This window comes from Apaloderma vittatum, unplaced genomic scaffold (genome assembly GCF_000703405.1).
Source record: "Apaloderma vittatum isolate BGI_N311 unplaced genomic scaffold, ASM70340v1 scaffold4248, whole genome shotgun sequence".
NCBI classification, from domain to species: domain Eukaryota; kingdom Metazoa; phylum Chordata; class Aves; order Trogoniformes; family Trogonidae; genus Apaloderma; species Apaloderma vittatum.
Genome location: NW_009731101.1, coordinates 8,965 through 29,222, shown reverse-complemented (window position 1 = coordinate 29,222; position 20,258 = coordinate 8,965). Strand labels below are relative to the sequence as shown.

Here is a 20,258-nt window from a genome sequence, read left to right as displayed (position 1 = left end):
GAGAAGCAGCTCCCACATGACAGGCTCCCAACAAGGTTTGTGCCGAGGAAGCTGAGTGGGACTGTGATTCCCACACCATCACCATCACTCTCCCGCTGCCACCTTCTGTGTCTCAGTGCTGGGGATGGTCCAGGCAGAAATAGAGGTAGGTTTGTTGCTCTCGGACCTCTCTGAGCACAGAGTGATGCTGTCACCAGCTCTGCACACTGCTGGTGTCCACAGAGAAGCTGAGCTGTCCACAGAAGGTTTGGCTTTTGGTTTGTTTTATTTTACCTTCTCGCTGAACTCATCCCAGCATGGGTCTGCAAGAGAAAGTCTCTTTTATCTGATAACCTCAGCATTGTCCTGACCATGCAGCGTACAAACATCCAATTCTGTCCTCTGGCGCTGCAAGAGGACAGCAAGAAATAAATAACACTCAAGTGGGAGGACAAATTTTGCTGTTTATTGCTGGTATTACTCAGAGAAGGGGGAATCAACCACAACCCAGGCAATCTCCTTGCAGTGTGTTTCCCAAGGGCTAGGGGAGTGGCGGCTCCTGTCCACAGCAGCTCCACAGGGGGCAGCGAGGATGGCAGCATCTGCAATGCGATGGGAGAGGAAGGTGAGGGAGCAAGGCCATGCTTCACCACACCGGGTGTGGGGTGTGTGTTGGCTGGACCAATGTGACAGGCCTTGAGGAGACCCCACCCCATACTGCAAGCTCCCACCAACATTTTGCAGTGGGACAGGTCACCCCTTCACCTGGCCATCACTGTTTGAGCACTGCAGCACCCTGCGTTTTACATCAGGTGTTAGTGGAAAGGGAGACTCTGCAAAGCTGCTCAGATCTCTGCAGCAGAGACTATATAAACCCATGTCGGCATGCACAGCTCACCAGAATATGCCCAGCTCCTTCCTCCGTTTGATATCTCTCTTCAGCTGGCAGAGCGTGCACATGGGCAAACACGCAAGGGCACATGCATCATTCAGAATGGAGCCCTGTGGAGCAAGGGACAGTGTATGAATAACCCTTTCTTATATCAGCTTTTAAGTTTCCCTATTTTTCATCGTCAACACCGCTGGGCAGCTCAGCCCTGGCCCCACAGCATGCTGCTGCTCATGCTTAGTGAGGACCGGGATTACCCCTGGCTCGCAACAGGGATGCAGGTATGTCCCTGGCTCCCTGCCTGCAGGGCTGCCCATGGAACACCCAGACACTGCCCTTCCCCTTGGCCACCCCTTTCTTCTTTCCTCGCCCACTCCCCAGCACCCAGCTGGCGACTGTCACAGCCAGCGGGGCAGACCTCACTGTTGGTCACTGACCGGGATTTTGTATTTGGTGCGGTAGAGAGTCCTCATGGCCACGGTGGCGCCGCACAGGCAGCACTCGTCCATGGCAGTGGCCACTTGGCAGCTCAGGCAGGGGAAGCAGAAGGCTCCACAAATACCTGGGGGACAGAAAGACACTTGGCTTGGCTGAGGGATGCGAAGAAAGAGGAAAGCAGGGGGAGCTGGCTCGGGATGCAGTCGTGGGAGCCATGGCTCTCGATGAGAGATGAGAGCTGCTCTGCTGCTGGTACCCACAAAAGTGGGGTTTGCAGCAGAGGCAATGCTACAAAAGGAACAGGGAAAACCCCACAAATACATTGTAAGACAACACCAGGAACAAGGGATAAGTATGCACTCACACACGCCACAGTCAGAGCAGCAGTCCAGCAGCCCTGTCTGCCACTCGCCTGCCTGCTGGGTAGTCAAAAACTGGGGCTGGACCGTGATCACTTGAGGGTGAGAGGCCATTGCCAGCACGGAGTCAGGTCCCTCCAGGAAGTTTGTGGTCTGGAAGGAAAAGCCATCAGAGAAAGATGCTGCAGCTGTTTCTGAGGTGGGTGTCTCACTCAGGCTGCTGCATTTAGTACGACTGCTAAATACTACCCTTTAGTAGTATTGTCAATCCAATACTACCATGACTACTACCATTTAGTAGTCGTGGTAGTATTTAGTAGTCGTGGTAGTATTGGGTTGACAGTTGGACTTGATGATCTTAGAGGTCTTTCCCAATCTTAACGGTTTTATGATTCTATGATTTGAAGATGGAGAGGGCAGCACAGGCCACTGTTGAGTCCCCACTGCTGGGCACTGCTATCCCCATTTTAAAATGGGGGGCACAGCTCTGCCAGGAGTCTGCCACTGTCCTCTGCAGAAAAGCCCTCTCCAAAAACAGCCCCCAATTAATCCCGTTCCCCTGCCCATGCAAGTAAAATGCCTCTATAAAAACAGAGGTCCTTCTGCTTCAGAGCCTCAAGTGCTTCAAATCTTCAATTCCACCTTCTCATCTTCCATTCATCTTTCATCATTATTTCCTTAAAATGGTATTTTTTGTGTATGTTCACAGTGCCCCAAAGCTCAGTCTTAGATTTCCCAGGGTCTCAGTAGTCACCTTAATCCTTGTTTTGTTCCCTGAGCATCTCAGCCTGTTTACCTCCCCCTCTCCCTTCCTTCTTCACCTGCTTTCTTAGCAGGCTTCAAGGCACTGGGTTTTCTTTGTCCTTTTCCATCACCTTAAGCCCAGTCACCAGTTCCCATCCCTCCTCCACTTGCCCGTCTGTGCCAGTGCCTCATCCTTGTTCTCCTCTTCCTCAGTTCCCTGGGGCCACCATAGCCGCTGCAGCACTGCTCCATCCTTCCCCAGCAAGGGGCTGCATCGTCTGAGAGCAGCAGAGCTCCTGCTCTGCAGCATCATCCTCAATCCCACCTCACCCATGTAATGACTCCATCTCCATCTGCAGCCCTTTCCCTTCCTGCCACCCCCGCAAGGCATAGGCATCACCCTCTGCCATTCATACTTCACCTTTGGAGCTTTAATTAAAAAAAAAACACAACAAACAGAGGATGCTCCCAGCGGAAATCCCACACTGACACATGCCCTGCCCTGTGCCCAAGCTCGGCACCACTCTGTGGAGCAGCATGGGGATGAGACAGATGCAAAGGCTCCCGTGCTCTTACAGCTACAAGGGCTCTCTCCCGCTCCCAGCACACAGCCACATGTCCTCATAGGAAAGCAGCCTGAGCTTTGGACACCATAACTGCTGCTTTGCATGGGAAGGGTCCCAGGGTAGCTCCCCAGGGAGGTCCTCTCCAGCTGCAGAACAGAGCACCTTCATGCAGTTCGTGTCCTGCCTGTCCCTGCCCAGCTTTAGCACTTGTCCTGCTTGCAGTGGCAGGACCACTGCCTTCCTGCTTGCAGTGGCAGCACCACGGCCTGGCTGGGTGACAGCCGGGGTGGGGAGTGCCCTCCCTTCCCTGCCCTTGTGTGACAAAGGAGTGCCTGAAGGTCAGGATGCTAGGGGAAGCATTTGCATTTTAAAGCAAGGCACTAATGCCTGTAAATTCTACTAAAACACTATAAAGGGAATGGGATTGTTTTCACCTCGGAATTTCACATTTACATGGAATTTAAGTGTAAAACACAAGCAGTATGGTGAAATAAATATATTAGTACACCCAGCACTCAGATCATGCCATGCAGCTCATTGACTGCATCCAACCCCAGAGAGATAACAGCCTGTTTGTATTGACTGTTACCAACGGGGGGCAAAGGGTGGGGTGGCTCTGCCAGCAGCTCCTGCAGCCACCCATCATTTACAGACTCCTGGACATACCCTGCTGTCAGACACATTCTGTTGCCATATGGGCAACACCTGTCCCCTGGTAGTACACAAAAAGAGACGTTAAACTATGCCATCGGAGGGACAAAAGCTTGTAAAAAGTCTTTAAATTATTTGCTCATGACTTTTTTGCAGCTTTCTGCAGGCAATGGAAGCTGGGGTGGGCTGACCCTATCTGAGACACTGGTATCTGCTCCTATTAGGTGACAACTGGCCTTGAAGGGCAAACTGACAGCTTGGGTTACTTGAGTCACTGGCCTCCGCCAAGGGTTAATAGAAAAGGGTGGAGTTTTGCTGTTACTAAAAAGGGCTGTTAAGCAATAAAACTGCTGTTGTGTCCTCTCTGGAGTAAGTTATCTGGCTGTTGGCAGGGACCTTTGGAGCAACCACATGCAACTCCACCACCCATGGGTGCAGCAGGGACTGCAGCACCCATCGTCTCTTGCCAGACACTTTTCTGCTTCTGGCCTGGCAAGCTGCCCCTGCTCATTCATGCGTGAGGCCCCGGCTAATTTCTGTCACATCTGCAGCGAACGTAACACCGCTGTGCACGCCAAAACGGCAGTGCCTGCAGAGAACCTGGGCATGGGACAATTTAAGAAGCAGCAGGAGCCGGAAGGGGCAGGGCAGGGGGTCTCATGCAGGGACAGGGATGCGCAGCAGCAGGCAGGATGACAGGGACCATGGAGAAGGTTTAGGGCCAGGACCCCACCCGCCTCCAGTGCCAAAGGAGGCATTCCCTCACCAACAGATAATGAGATTATTCTCAGAGCATGGTGAAAAATCCATCCTAGTGGTTCCACCAACACACACAGTGCCCTTCACACCAGGGCTGACCATGGACATTCCCCTCCTCTCCCCAGGTATGAGCCCACCACATCCCCGCACAGACAGAGGCTGTGATGCGGAGCAGGCAGCAGCCTGGAAATGTCTTCACCACACAACCATCTTCTGAGAGGTGGTCCAGGCCCAGCACGTCACCCCGAGTGCCCCCAAATCTACAGCTCCCCGGCACCACCAGCGGCAGTTGGAATGGCTGATAGGAGCAAGAGATGCCAAGGCGCATGCAGCCGCGTTTTACTGATAACCAAGGTCATAAAGCAGCATTTTGTTATGTGTAGGCACATTTATGTGCGCAAATGAAAAGTACAGTGCAAAACGAGTCACCCCTTACCTCTGCTGCCCACTTCTCTTGAGACGCCTGTCAGCACCAGCTAATGTGCTCCAATTTAGCTCTGAAATAGTTTTCCAGGTAGCAATGCTCGCCTCTGTTTCCACCCCTTCCCCAGCAACATCACTTCAGCCAGGTGCGCTTTCTGTAAGTTCGCACGGCAGCTCTTGACAAAGCAAAACCAAACCATACATACCTGCCCAGCCGCTCTCGTACGGGGAAGACGTGTGTCCTCTTCCTGGTTCTCACCTTTTATATACTCTGGGCGCTTCATGGCAACTGACCTCTGCTCCCTCTAACAACCGACATAGGCTTAGGTGTTGTTTTGTGCAATGCAGCCTCTCTGCTGGGGACAGTCAGCTGCAAGTTTGCTCCAAGCTTGATGCCACTTCTGGTGGGCTCCTGCTGCCCCTCCTCACCTTTTCCCATCCCAGCATCCCACAGGACCAGAGTCCTGATGGGACACATCATTCTCAGTAGCAGTTTTCAAAGAACACTTTGCATTCGGGATCCTGTGCTGCCTTAAACGATCAGTGCAGTGCCTTACGTGGCTGTGCAGTGCCTTTCCTTCATTGCGCCTGAGCCATCACCAAACAACTGATCCTTAACTCCACAAGGTGCCACAAGCACTGCCTCGAGGTACATCTACAAGATCGTACCACTCTGTGCTTGGGATGAGATGGCAGCGTGGTATTTCTTCTCTCCCCCTCTCTACTTTCTTGGCCTTCACTTCTTTCAGGCTAAAAACGCAGTTTTCTGTATTTCCAGGGTTAACCCACAGGACTGTCTGGGCCAGCTGGGGTTTAGGCAGGAGGGAGTGCTGCCACAGGGACCAACCTGCAGTACTGACAGAACCACTACCTGCCCTTTACAAGGTTTGTGGTGAAGGTGAAGGCAGTTGAGAGAAAAAAAAAAATCCTCTTTTCCTTACAGAGTGAAGCTGTGGAAGATTTGTAGCATTCAAAAATCCTTTAGCATCTCTCTGAAACTAATGGAGACGGGGTGGATGTAACCTTTGCCTTCTGGATGGAGAGGGTAAGGTTAACAGCCCAGTGCAGGTGAGCTCTTCCCAGCTGTGGTGGGGAGGCGGCAGAGTTTGACCCCGGAGAGGACTTGGTGAACCCACAACCCAACCCAACCAGGTTTTTAATTGCAGGCGGGTGGGAATTCATGCTCAGGGTCTGTCGGGGAGCACGTCTCTGCGATGCAGGAGGTGGGCTGGCACCAAGCAGCCCAAAATCCCTGTGGCTCTATACTCAGAAAGGTGAGACTAGCCAGCAGTCCTGGAGAGCCACCTAGGCCACCAACGAAGGGGAAACTGGGCACTCGGTGCCCTGCAGACACCACCCATCTTTGGGAAGCCCCAGTTCTGCCCTGGAGCAGAAGTCACTTTTCCAAATTTTACAATTTGGATGAACAACAGCGACACCTCCTGTGCACTAAACATCCTTTCTAAAAGCTGAGAGACTAACAAAATACTAGTGGTAATCTTACCCTGATGTGGGCATAGGGAAATCTCAGTTGCATCAGGGACAGAGCGGGAGAAGGATGAGTGCTCTAAAGCTGTGCAAGAGTGACACACACAGAGGCACGAAGGAAAACTCCGCTGTTTATTCATAATATTGCTCAGGGAAGAGGGAATCAACCACAGTCAACGCAACCCCCCCATGTGGCATTTCCCAAGGGCCAGTGCAGTGCTGACTCCTTCCCACTGCAGTTCCGCAGGGCGCAGCAAGGATGGCGGCATCTGCAACGGAACGGAAGAGGATAGGGGGCTGGTTAGCTCAGTCAGTCGAGCGTAGCGCCAACAACGCTAAGGTCGCGGCTTCAATTCCGGTTTGCTCCCCATGTGTTGCCTGATCTAGTCGAGAGGTGGCGTCCCTGGTGGCAGGGAGGCTGGATTAAAATGATCTCTAAGGTCCCTTCCAGCTTAGGCCATTCTATGATCAGGGAGAGGGGCTGTGCCTCACCACACCAGCTCTGTGTGTCCCCGGTTCTGCTCCGCCCTCCTCGCCCTGCAACATTTCGCTGCAGGTCAGGTCAGCCTTGTCACCCGTCCATGGCCATCTCCCTACTGCAGCAACCCTGTGTCTTGTGGCAGGAGGAGAGACCCCAAGAAGCTGTGCGGGTGTGTGTGTGGTGGGAGCTGCGTAATTGAGTGCCAGCACGCTCAGCTTACCAGAACACGCCCAGCTCCCTCCTCCGGTTGATGTCTCTCTTCATTTGGCAAACAGAGCACATAGAGCACCACATGGTGACACAGAAGTCAGAGCAAATGGACCCCTGTTCAGAAGAAATTGGTTAGGGATGGAGGCTTCCCAAAAAACATGTTTCAGTCGAGAAAAGGTTAATCCCATTCCGCATGTGTGCCCTTTGTTTTCTGGCTGGCTGCAGCATCCTCAGCAGCAGAAACTAAAAACCAGGGCCGGTGAACCCCCACACAGTGGAATGGAAAGAGGAAGCTCTTTCTGCAGGCTGCAGGTAGCTACTTATCTTTTGGCTTTTGAGGTTAAGACTGGGGGGAAATACATGCACAGAAAGAGAAAATTTGGGCAAACTGGATGTAGGCCACCATAGAGGGGGGCACTGACCCCTGATACATGTACTGTATACAAGTACCCACCTTTCTCCCACATCTGACTATGGATATTTATCTGTGCAACTAACATACTCTGTTTTTTAGTCTTATGTTAAATCTTTCGCATCTTTGAAAAACTGGGGATGGCATGGGGAAGCAGCAGCCGAGGCTCTACGTGCCAGTGTGGTAGGCAGCAGCTGAAAGCAGGACACATGTCCCCAGTGAAGGGTGTTGGAAAGGCACTGTGTCTGATTAACATGCATTGTTGGACACTAGTTCAAGGGTCAGCACGGCCAAGGGGAGCCCGTTTGTCCTGTGCTCCTGGCATCATGCAGGGTACAAAAGTGCTGCCCTGTGCTCATCCCTGATATGCAAAGAGAGGGGTTTTGGGGGCACCTCATGTTGCAGGCTCTCAGCACGGTGAGGGCCGGGTTAACCACTGACCGGGATGTTGTATCTGGTGCGGTAGAGGGTCCTCATGGCCACGCTGGTCCCGCACAGGCAGCACTCACCCATGTCACTGGCCACTTGGCAGGCAAGGCAGGGGAAGCAGAACATCCCGCAGCAGCCTGGCAGAGAAGAAAAGCAATGGTGAGAGAGGCTCTGCCTGCCTGCCCGGCACCGCCACAACCAGAGGAGGACCTGGGAGAACCAGGCTACGTGGCCGTAGCCATCACATCACCGACTGGAGTGGCAGGGGTGAGAAAAGTGTACTGAGATGGCATGGGACCCCCTGCAGCATGGGACAGCCTGAGGCACTCACAGACACCGCAGTCGCTGCAGCAGTCCATCAGCCCCGTCTGCCAAACGTTCCTTGAGACAGTGGGCACAACCACACCGTACTGTGGCTGGATCGTCACCACGGATGGGGTGGCCATTCCTAGTTGCTCTTCTGAAAGAGACGGGAGGGGAACAGCACAGTGAAAAACTGTGGTCGCTCCAATTATCATAGTTCACCAATTTCCCTTGTGCCAAGCAGGACTGTGCAGTGAACTGAGGCTAAAGGGAGTGATTCGGACATTTTCATCGTTGAACTTGGCATATTTTGCATAAGATTGCTTTGGCATGGGTACAAACATGCGGGAAGCAGTTGTAGTCTTGTATTTCCTCATAACAAAGCTGGGCTTCACGCGAGAGAGATACTGCAGAAAACCAGTATCTCTAGTTTCTTGCCATAGAGGGCCAGAAAGGCAGAAACTCAATGCTATGTACGTCCCAAGTCTGAACCCCAGTCCTTGCCTTCCTGCAGTTAAGCAGGTAAACCTTCAAAAGCATTAAGCCTCAGATCTACAAAACCCCACAAAAATCTTGGTGTTCCTGTTCTCCTAGCCAAGTAAAACACAGCACAAAACATTATCAGATAACAATTAAAAGCAAGCTTTGTCCTGAGGCCAAGTTCTTCTAACTATGCACCAACAGAAGAAAAGGGGAAAAAAAAGATACACTGCTCACATTTGTTCAGACTTTTGCAACTTTCTTTTTTCTTTCTCTTTCTTTTTTATAGAAATAGCAATTTGGCAGAGGCAGAAGCAGGCTGCTGGGTGGTCAGGCTCCTCCCTGAACATCTTCTGAGCTCAGAAGCCTGAACAGAAACTAAATTGTGGGGGAGGGGGGCACCCTTCATCTCCACCTTTCGGGACAATGCACATTGCTCCAGAAATCCCACTCCTGGCTTCACCTGGCAGCAACGTGCAAACCTGGCATGAATGCAACCAGAGGCTGTATCATCTGTCTGTCCAGAGGGAAACGGTGAGCGTGCGCTGCCTCCACACACTTCCCTCTGCTAACCCACAGCACTGCTATCAACATGTGGCAAATCTATTTTCCACACTTTTACAAATGCACAGGGTTCTGTATAAGAGTATTATTCACATACTTTCTTCTCTCTTGGCAGCAAGCATTAACAAAGGGACTGCAACATTAAGATGCTCTCTCTTGTCACCACCAGCACAGCCCACTGAAAAGGACAGCAAGTGCACAGGGAGAGCAGGCAGCAACACACAAAAGCGACTGACATCCAAGCTTCTGGCAGGACAGCAGCTACCTCCAGCACATCCTCAGAGCCCACCAGAAAACACAAACAGCTAAGCAGCCTTGCTAGGAGGAATTTGGTCGTGACTGTCCATGTAGACAAGACAGAACCCAATTGAAACAGAGAGCAAAGCACGAGTCAGGTTCCTTTCACACAGTTAGACAATTCTGGTAGCAAGAGAAAGCAGCAAAGAAATAACCTCTCCATAATCCAGCTTTTGGGCATAGCTTTTAAAAGCCTCCCTCATTCCTCCAGTAGGATTTGCCATATATTTTGCCTTAAATTATGTTCTGAGCTGGAAAAAAATTAAATCTCTACCTTTGCACTATTACCTCACCCTTCCCAGGTTAACAAGATTTTACTATTTCCATTCTTTAAGAGAACCCACCTTCTGGCGAACAGCCTCTGTCCGTGCAGGCTTCTCTGTCAGCTGGGGTCTTGCACAGAGAGGCTCCGGGGAAATTGAAACTAAACTTTCCCACTCTTCTAGAGTCTTATTGGCAGACAGCACTGAGCCACTATAATAGTAGGAGGTAACTGAGGTTAGGAACTGTGCCCTGTCAGAAGGACTACAGGCTTAGCACATGTGCAACTTTTCTTTTTTCTCTCCCCCCCTCCTTTTTCCAGAAATCATACACTGCTATTCATCTTTTCAAGAAAATGACTGCATGGATGTTGTCTCACTCCCTTAGGTCTGTGTGCATGTGGTTGTTGTTTGGTGGGAGAAAAGCTCTGAATGATGTGCATTTGTTAGGATAGACATTTTTCCAACATTTTTCCCCGAAGAAAAAAAGCATATTTTTCAAATCCCAGACCAGACTAAATAAAGACAGCCTCAGAGTGCTTCACTCCGAGGATTTCCCTTTCCTCAAGGTAAAGACTTTTCAGATGAAGGGGTTGTGCAGATCTGCTTGCTTTCATGACCAGGCTTGGGCAACAGTGGGTGGGCAGCATGGTGGCAAAAGGGGGCCATGGCAGGGGCTTCTGGGTGGACCGACACTTTTATCTGCCCCAGATAAAGCAGACAGCCTTTAATCCTTCCCTCCACCTGCAGCAAGTGTGCTCCCTGATCCTTCTTAGGGATGCATTTGGGTTGTTTGGAGGCTTTCTGTAAAAATTAAGCTGATTATCTCAAGTCCTTCTCACAAGCCACGTAACCCAGCTATTGTAAAACTGAGTCCTTAACATGCAGGCATCCATTTCCCTCTACGGGATATTAATATTTACTGTTTCTTCACTAATATGCCCCAAATATTTAACTGCTCATGGCCTGTGCAAGCCAGTGGCAGTTTTGGGTGCACTTCCACATTTCATAGAGAAACTGTTAGACCGGGAGAGCGGTTTCTGTTTCCCAACGCGATGCACAGCGTGCTGAGAGCACAGAGTGGGTCTGAGCAGCTGCTTGCCCAGGAGCAGCACAAGCCCTGAGTATCCCACTCAAAGTGCTGATGGTCCCCTTCTCTCTTGCTGAGAATGGGGGAAGGAGAAATTAGGGTTAAACTGGAACTTACTAGCTTTTGGGCTTTTGTCAGCAGGCTAGAATTTATGATGCATTAAATGGAGACTTTCACCAATAGTGCTGATGAGGTAACATGGATTGTTTTTTTCAGAGGCATTGCAAGAGTCTGTGGCAATTTTGGTTTGGAGTTCAGCAGATGCTTTCTAGAAGAGAAGGTACTGGACACCCCACCGGCTGGCTAGACTAGGCTCATCCAAAGTGCCAGCTAGACCAGGAGAGTGATGGGGAGGGAGGGAAATGCCAAGTTGAAATGCAGGGTGTCGCATCCCGAGCCTTCAGGACCATCACTTAGGTTCGACGATTCCCAGGCCAGGATTAATGTGAATCAACACCAGGGATCCTAACACCACTTCGATCATCTGGTGGTGGGCGAGAGCATGCCAGCTCCCTGCATTACCACCTTTCATACAGCCAAATTCCCACCGCATCCTTGTGGAAAATTATCAGGAATGGGTCTGAGGGATGGTAGAGGCCTCTGAGGGGGCATCACCCCTCCCTCTGCCAGCTTGACTTGTTTCGTTTTTGCAGCCACGGCTCCAAGCCCTGCCTGCTCCCAAATCCCTACCAGGGCACGGCTTGTGCAGTTGACTCCGAAAACTGCTGAGTCAGATATGTGCAGACACGGACAAGAACCAGGCAGGCAGATGTGGCCAATTTAGGTTCCGAAAAGGCCCAAACTGTTTGAGACATCCATTCAGCAGTCCCTTACACAGGGCTGGTAAAGGAGAAGACCTTATTGTGGCCTTCCAGTATCTCAAGGGGGCCTACAAGAAAGCTGGTGAGGGGCTTTTTAGGATGTCGGATAGTGATAGGACTACGGGGAATGGATTGAAGCTAGAGATGGATCAGTTCAGATTCAACATTAGGAATAAGTTCTTCCCCATGAAGGTGGTGAGACACTGGCACAGGTTGCCCAGAGAAATGATGGAAGCCCCATCTCTGGAAGTTTTTAAGGCCAGGGGGGATGGGGCTCTGGGCAGCCTGATCTAGTGGGGTATGTCCCTGCCCATGGCAGGAACTAGATGATCTTTAAGGTCCCTTCCAACCCTGACAATTCTATGATTCTATAAAAGGAAAAAAAAATCATCAGTAACATTTTAAGGATTTTTACAGTCAGTCCTTTCTTCAGAGCTGGCGTGACATTGACTGTCTGAGCAACCACAGAAAAGCAGCCCATTTCTACCTGTAATCCTGATGCATCAAAGTGCAACTGCCCTTTATCACCCTGAGAAACCACCATCATAAACACCCATCTCGGCTCATTCCCTGCACCTGGCGTTTAAGTCAAGGAAAAAAAATACCATGCAAAAATCTCTCCAGTGAAATCAAAACACAAACTCCTGAAATTCGCAGCAAGAGCATCACCCTCGCCCAGCGCTGGCCCAGAGCACCCATCACCTCCCATCACAGCCGATGTGGTTTCTGGCCCGACCCCACCACAGGGCCTGGCCAGGGCTCCGCTGATGGCTGGTGCCCACAGTCCCCTTTGTGTGTCACTACTCCGGGTCTGGGAAGATGGGTGGCCGGCTGGCAAGCACGCCTCTCTTAGCCACAGCAAGACCACAGAGAGCAGAATGTCTCAACAGCTAGGAAGAAAGGGAACATGCTGTCAAAATCAAACCTATAACGCCTTCTTCGATGTGGTAAAAGAGATTATTTCCAAGCAGACAGTGGAAAACTTCAGCTGAAATTAATCTTCACCAATTATATGTATTACGGTAAATGTGATTTTGATAAAGATTCAGGAATATAGATTAAAAAAAAGTCTCCAAACACATTTTTGCTTTCTCGGCAAAAAATGAAGTATAAAATTATGAGTTTTACCATTGTACTTTACAGAGAAGTGGGAACCACTAAGTGGATTATTCCATTTCAGAGCAATGCCATCTACATGCAAGTGTCCCCACCTCTTCTCCGTCCTATTTGAAACAACTCCATCACACAACTTAAAACACTACCACGAGTAAGCAAAGCCACGCTCCCCAGAAAGCTGCCTAGTGCTCCTAGTTACACTCCTCTCCCCCAAATCTTGCATCCTTCCCCCAACTTGGAATGACTCAGGTGGAAAATCCCTGCAACTATAAAAGCTGGAGGAGAAAGGAGGTGAGCAAGTGCCAGGGGAAATTATCACAGTCCTTAGAAATACGGCTAAGGGTAAGTTTCACATCTCCCTGAAACTAAAGCAGCTGCAGTTGGTACAAGGAGAGGGCTGTTCCATGCTGTCCTGGTAACAGCTGGGATAGAGTTAATTTTCTTTGTAGTTGCTGGTATAGTGCCTTGTTTTGGATTTAGTGCGAGAATAATGGTGATAAGACACTGATGTTTCAGTTGTTGTCGAGTAGCGTTTATCCTAAGTTAAGGATTTTTCAGTTTCCCATGCCCTGTCAGTGAGTAGGTGAACAAGAAGCTGGGAGGCAGCATGGCCAGGACAGCTGACCCAAACTGGCCAAAGGGATATTCCACACTATAGGACTTTGTGCCCAGTATATAAACTGGTGGGAGTTAGTTGGGAGGGATCCTTGCTTGGGTATGGGTCAGCAGGTGGTAAGCAACTGCATTGTGCATCAATTCTTTTTTTGGCCTTTAGTTCCCTTTCTGATAAATTCCTTTTCATTACAACTATTATATTTTACTATTGCTATTATCATATTTTATTTTACTTTAGTTATTAAACTGTTCTTTATCTTAACACACAAGTTTTACTTTTTTGCAGTCCTCCTCCCCTCTCCACTGGGAGTGGGAAGGAATGAGTAAACAGCTGCTGGCACTTAGTTACTGGCTGGGGTTAAACCACGATGCCTGCCCGTCCCTCGCCCCTGTGCCGAGGACACCAATTTTTAACATCCCCAGCCTTCAGGACGACTCAGGTCAGTCAATTCCAAGGCCAAGATTTAGGTGATCTCACCACTTTTACTCATCAACAGCAAAGAACTAACAACGATGGGTTTTCAGTCGCCCACTTAACGCTATTAATGCACCTCACAATAAAGAGTCATTAGCGGAAAAATAAAACGGAAAAAACAGTCTGCCTCACCACAAAAAAGAAAGCGATAGGAAAAGAAAGATCACTACCCTCGGATCGCACGATGGCACAGGAAACAACCTTCTTGTGGTGGATGAGTGCACCTAACTCCCTGGCGCTATCACCTTTTACGCAGCCAAGTTCCCACCACATCGTGTTGCTTACACCTTGTGGAAAATTACCAGGAATGGGTCTAGGGGATGGTGGGGGCTTCCGCAGGCATCAGTCCTTCCTCTCCCAGCTTGATTTGGTTTTTGCAGCCACAGCCCCAAGCCCTGCCTGCCCCCACGCCCCCCACCAGGGCACAGATTGGGCAGTGGGCTCAGGAAAGTGCGGAGTCAGCTCCGCATCAACATGGACAGGCACCAGGCAGGCGGTTGCGGCCACTTTCGGTTCGGAAAAGGCCCAGACTGTCCAAGACATCCATTTAGCACACATCCATCCCTTACAAGCACACACGGTGGAGTGGGTCCACTGGGCTAGCTGAGCAGACAGAAGATGGTGCTGGGGTTATGGCTGGGAGGGTGTGCATTGCCACCTGGGCAAGCTGCCCGAACCCCTCGGGGAGATCACGGCTGGGGCCAAGGGTGTTGCCTGCTTTGCAGCAGCTCACAGACACAGCACATCAAACCAAAAAGAAAGTAGTAGGAGAAGTGGTTTCACACTCATCTGCAGTCCCATGCTGCCTTGGCCAAAGGCCTGCCTGAAGCATCTTGTGACAAACCACTGAGTTTCTGTCTCCAATGCTTGTTATCGGTTGTTTATTACCATCCTTTCAGCGGTGCCTCTCTTCTTTTGGGTCGCTCAGATTTACGGGGCAACTCCCTCTGGCAAACTTCATCTCACCAGCTCACGAGGAAAGAAACAACTCAGGTAAAAATCAACAATCAAATCAACCTCCTTGCAACAAGCTAGTCCAACTCATTAATTTTGTAATCTGCTACTTCATTAATTCCCTAAGTCTCAAATTTACCGACTTGCATCCATGCACAAGCAGAAGAGCTACCAGAGCATGTGAACGCAGGTCCTCCTGTCCCCACGTGGTAGTGGTAAGCAGCAATCTGGCTGCTCTTGGGCCAGCTCGAGAGGCTTTTTTGGGTAATCTGACCTGCATCGTATCTTTCAGCTTGGACATGTGCTCCCATGCCATTTCTACAGCCTCCCAAGAATTGTAGCTCAAGATGCCAGCTTCTGGGAACGATAGACCTTACCTTTTCCTCTCCCTTATGTCTGGAATATCTGATGCCCTTGCTTTAACCCAATGGTGCTGTTCCCAGAGTACAGGAGTGGTGCGTTAGCCCAACACCTGAGCAGGACCTGAGTGAACAGCCACACGTGATGCATCACAAAGGTAATCCTACATTAACCAAGACATTGGCAGAATGACATCCAAGACACTTTGCAACAGAATTTGACATGCGACAAAGTAATTTTTAGATGTATTGATGTTACTTAGTAGGATAAGTTGTATTGATAAAAAAGGGGCCTTTACTTCTTCATAACTAAGATGCTCTTTAAGACAGATGGGAGGAGAGCAGGAACCTGTGTAGCTCCACACCTACGGCGTGCACATGACCACAAGTCTTCTTCAGAGGAGAGCTTTGGTCTTGTTCCTTTAGATGGCAGTTTCGTTTCTCCCCTTCATGTTGTGCTGGGTTTGGCTGGCTAGAGTTAATTTTCCTCACAGCAGCTAGTATGGGGCAATGTTCTGGATTTGTGCTGGAAGCAGTGCTGATAACCCAGGGATGTTTTTGTTACTGCTGAGCAGTGCTCACACGACCTTTCTGAGTAAGCTGGGCATGCACAAGAAGCTGGGAGGGGACATGGCCAGGACAGCTGACCCCAAAAGGCCAAAGGGATATTCCATGACATATAATGTCGTGCTCAGCACATAACGCCGGGAGAAGAAGGAAGAGGGGGGTGTTCATAATGATCGTGTTTGTCTTCCCAAGTCACTGTTACACCTGATGGAGCCCTGCTTTCCTGGGGATGGCTGAACACCTGCTGCCCATGGGAAGTGGTGAATGAATGCCCTGTTTTGTTTTGCTTGTGTGCAACAGCTATCGCTTTACCTATTAAACTGTCTTTATCTCAACTCATGAGTTTTTCCAGCTTTGCTCTTCTGATGATCCTCTCCCCCATCCTACCACAGGGGAGTGAGTAAGCAGCTGCATGGAGCTTAGTCATCAGCTGGGGTTAAACCATGACCTTGTGGGCACCTGGCATGGGGCTCAAGGGGTTCGAGATAACAAAAGGTTTGACTGGAATGTGCTAGATAGAACTTATAACTGTTACTGCTATTTAGCTATTAATTGGCAGGCTCCCGTACGAGTCCAGTGCTCATTAGTGGCTGCTTTTTGCTTTTACTCCTTGCTGTACTGCTGAACATCTTACTCTGCTGTGCCTGGGAACATTTTGGTAGCAGCCATGGCGATACGTACGGGCTGGCAGACATCCAGGCCATCCCTGCTGCTTCCGTGCAGTCGCACTGGCAAGCTGCAACTCCAGTGGGAACTCAAGTCAGAGGGGTTGTGACCTGAGGATGAGTCCAGTGGCAGCAGGAAGTGTCTGTAGCCATGAATAAACCCACACCAGAACGGGCGCACCTTGAAGCATCCATGGATGTGGTTATATCTGTGCTGCACAGGCATTATGGCCCATGGATAAGGCTACACTGGAATAGATGCACCTCAGAGTGACTGTGGCTGTGGATAAGTCTATGCCACAGCAGCGGCACCCCTGAAGAGACTGTGGCTCGTACAGAAGGCTCCACACACAGTACATATGCCCCTAAGGGTCTGCAGCCTGTGCATAAATCCCAGCCAGTGCAGTGCAATGTAAACCCTATGGCCTGGTCCTAAGGGTGTGAGGGAGTGGCTGTGCAGTGCCTGGTTGTCAGCTTGGGTTAAACCACAACGTCTATTTATTGCACCTATTGTGTAGTGTCATACACACAGAAGTGGAGGCGGGGGGGAAAGGCATCATGTCAACACTAAGCAAATTCTTTAAAGTCCCTTCCAACCAATGCTTAAATAAAACATGACAGTAATGCAAGTTTTGCCAAAAAACCACATTATGGTGTACATAAAATCTGTGCTTTCCTTCATTTTCTCTCAAGTACTTTCACTTCCATTTATGTATTTCCTGAAAAAGTGGTTAGTAGCATGACAGCATTTGAGGGAAAATAAGCTCTGATGAAGCTGGAAAATCTGTTTGACAGGTATTTGGCCATGCTGCAGCATGACAGCCAGCACAAAATGCACACAGGTCTTTCTACTAAGCAGTCGGTTGAATTTTCTCCTCAAAACAGTTCCCTCACGCTATGCATGTGCTGCTGCCTGCAGGGTTATCTTGGAGATAAAATTATTTCCCTTAAATATACTTCTCATTCAGAGCTGAATAATACTTCTGAAGCCAGTCCAGGAAAAAAGGCCAAGGTACTCTGGAAAGGGCATGCAGTTGCTTCCCCACGGTGTCCTCACAGCTTGTTACAGGCTTGGTTCTGTTCCTTATGCAGTAGAAGCAAGATATTTTAAGTATTTTTCCTTGTTATTCTATCTGTCATAGCCAAGAAGCTGCAATTTGGAGAAACTGTGTTCTGCCGGTGTAAACATTCAGGGATGGGTTTTGGGGTGTTTTGCTTTTTGCTTTTTTTCATTAGAACAGGAATAACCTCTCTTTCAGAAATCAAAGCTGTATTCCGAAAAGTTTTGAACTTGGTATTTGAACACTGGTTTTTGTTTTTGTTTTTTAATTGTATCAGACTTCTTCCTACTTAGACAAAATCGTGTGTGTGCAGATGTCTGGCTGGTGGTAGGGGCATGGTGCTTTTTAAAAAACCACCATCTGGCAAAAGCACTGTAAATTCAACAAGGAGGGTATTTTCAGTGTCTTTTGTGATTCTGGTAATTGTATTATCAGACACTGTGTTGAAATTTGCTCTGGCCTTCTGCCTCTGTCACAAACTAGAAGGAGGCACTGCAGAAAACTCACCTCTTAGTATGCCAGCCCTGGGCTTGTATTGAAACTTCACATTATCCATGGCTGGTTAATACTCACATTTTTTCCTGTCAGCTTTGTTTTGAAGCTTAAACGGATTTTCTCTCCTGGTATTTGCACTGCGCTGCAGTTAGAAACAAATTAATGGCCTTTTCTCCGGTTTTGCCCCCAAAATCCATCCTTCAGCTTCTGTTTACTACACTAGGTCATGCTGAATGGCAGCACAGCCCTGTAGTGCACCAGTCACACCTCCCAGTTTTGTATGATCAGCAAACTTGCTGAGCATACCCTCTGTCCCCTCCTCTAGGTCACTGATAAATACGTTGAATAAGACCAGACCCAGTACTGACACCTGGGCAACATGGCTGGCTACAGGCCTCCAGCTCAAACCTGCACCACTGATCACAAATTTTGTACGTTAAAATTCAGTACGTTAGAATTTAATACATTAAAAACAGATGAATAATCTTTGCCACAACCTCTGTAAGGAAATGCTACAAGTATGAGAAAACTGATTCACACCAATTAAATCAGAAGACTTTTTAATTACTAGTAAATGCCTTATAACCGAAGTCCAATGCAAAGTTGGATGTATCCAGTTCTCAAAATGCAACTTTGTCTTGAAATTGTTCAGAATTCTTCATTTTTAAACTGCTTTTCTTCAACTTAATACTTCTTCCACCCCGAAATTACAAACCCTATTTAGGAAAAATTTCTGTGTAAGGACCAAGGAGGCTCTGAAAGCAGTTACGCTTCCTAAATTTTTCACGTATTTCTCTCTTACATGCAGTCAGGCTGATAAATCTCCTCTTTCTAATTCATTCAAAATACATTTGACATCTCTTGTTGAAATGTAAAGACAACCTCTCAAGGTTTACATTAAAAGGAAGCATTCAGAGTCCACAGAAGCAGCCTTTCAGCCCCAAAAAGGATCTTCTGTGACCACGGTCACTGACTCATTACATGCTTTCTCATTTCCCTGCAACAGGAACTTCTTTGCCTGTTCACCATTACTGGTAACGCAAAACCACAGTTAGCAAACCCCGAACACACAGCTCTGGACTGCAACGTCTCTCAGACATAGTAATTTAAGTAACCTTAAAATGCGACGCCCATCTTCGGGGCTACAGCAGTGCGCAGCCCTACTTTTGGTTCAACTGCACCGCTCCAGGAGCAGAGCAGACATCAGGAGAAGTTGTTGGAATATCATAATGAGTTGGGCAACCAAAGTTCCTGTATCACCGAACCACAGCCCTGCTTGCATGCATATGTGGAGAAAACTGCACTTGGGTTGCCTGCCGGCACACAGACTGAAGTGAGCTCCACCGTATCATTTTCCTGGAACAGGTGTGTCCACAGAAATCAATTCCAGAATGCGTCATACAAGCACTTTAACACCATGAGTCAAAGAGAAGATTAACTACCGTAGAACTCATGTAACAAAGAGAGCATAAATCAGCTAAAAAAATTAATGGTTTGGAGCAATGTAATTGTTAACCTGCAACTGCTATAGGCATCCTCCTATAAACAGCTTCTTCCTGTAAGACTACTGATAAAATCAGCAGGTGTAATTCAAAACAAACAGAATTAAAAAATAAAAATTGAAAAATTAGGCTCATTTTGTGCAGTGAATTTGTAGCTCAGGGTCAACCAACAGTCACACACACCTGGCAACAGCTCTGGGCTGCTCTCTTTATGTTTTAAGTCAGTAGTCTGTATTCAAATCATTCTCGATAAACAAGCTCAGCTCAGTCTGTGCAGGCAACTCTGCAGAAGCCTTTTCTTTTCACCTGAAAAGGAATCACTGCCAGCAATCACAGCATCAGCGAAAGGTAATTTTAAATACTTCTCTACTGACTTCTTATTCTGGACCTCACACACTCACAAAGTCCTGACTACTTATAGACATCTCAGGTTAAAAATTTTTATTGCAATTCTTTCACACAACAAGCTCCAACTCAACCTGAAAATTATTCATAGAACAAATAAGTACACCAAACATGTACAGCCAGGTTTTATTCCCATCCTAAAATTACTTTCATTTTCCCACACAGTGTCACTAAGAGACATCTGTTTCATGTAAAATCTTAGGCTCACAGTCTTGAGATCTTGACAGAAGGTTGCTTGTACTACACAGGACCAGCAGAGCAGCTTCACTTGTTGAAGCTTTTATGGGGACTGAAGTCATTCAAGGTTAATCAAAACTTATATTGTAGGACAATCTCATTTACATATTTTTAGAAAGAATGTTTTCACCAGCTTTTATAAATCGTGTAGAGCAGCTATAGTT

The 20,258-nt window shown here is 48.6% G+C and overlaps 2 protein-coding genes across 2 annotated transcripts; both read right to left on the bottom strand.

Moving 5' to 3' along the window:
* Positions 1–873: 873 nt before the first annotated feature.
* On the bottom strand, positions 874–1,779 carry LOC104278156 (placenta-specific gene 8 protein-like). Its single transcript, XM_009875054.1, has 3 exons — positions 1,671–1,779; positions 1,306–1,430; positions 874–981 (listed from the first exon to the last, which is right to left on the bottom strand). Exons 1-3 carry the CDS (start codon positions 1,777–1,779, stop codon positions 874–876), a joined length of 342 nt encoding a protein of 113 aa, XP_009873356.1.
* A 5,214-nt stretch (positions 1,780–6,993) lies between these two features.
* Positions 6,994–8,274, bottom strand: LOC104278154 (placenta-specific gene 8 protein-like). Its single transcript, XM_009875053.1, has 3 exons — positions 8,160–8,274; positions 7,841–7,965; positions 6,994–7,101 (listed from the first exon to the last, which is right to left on the bottom strand). The coding sequence occupies exons 1-3, from the start codon at positions 8,272–8,274 to the stop codon at positions 6,994–6,996; spliced, it is 348 nt and encodes a 115-aa protein (XP_009873355.1).
* Between the last annotated feature and the right edge of the window lie 11,984 nt (positions 8,275–20,258).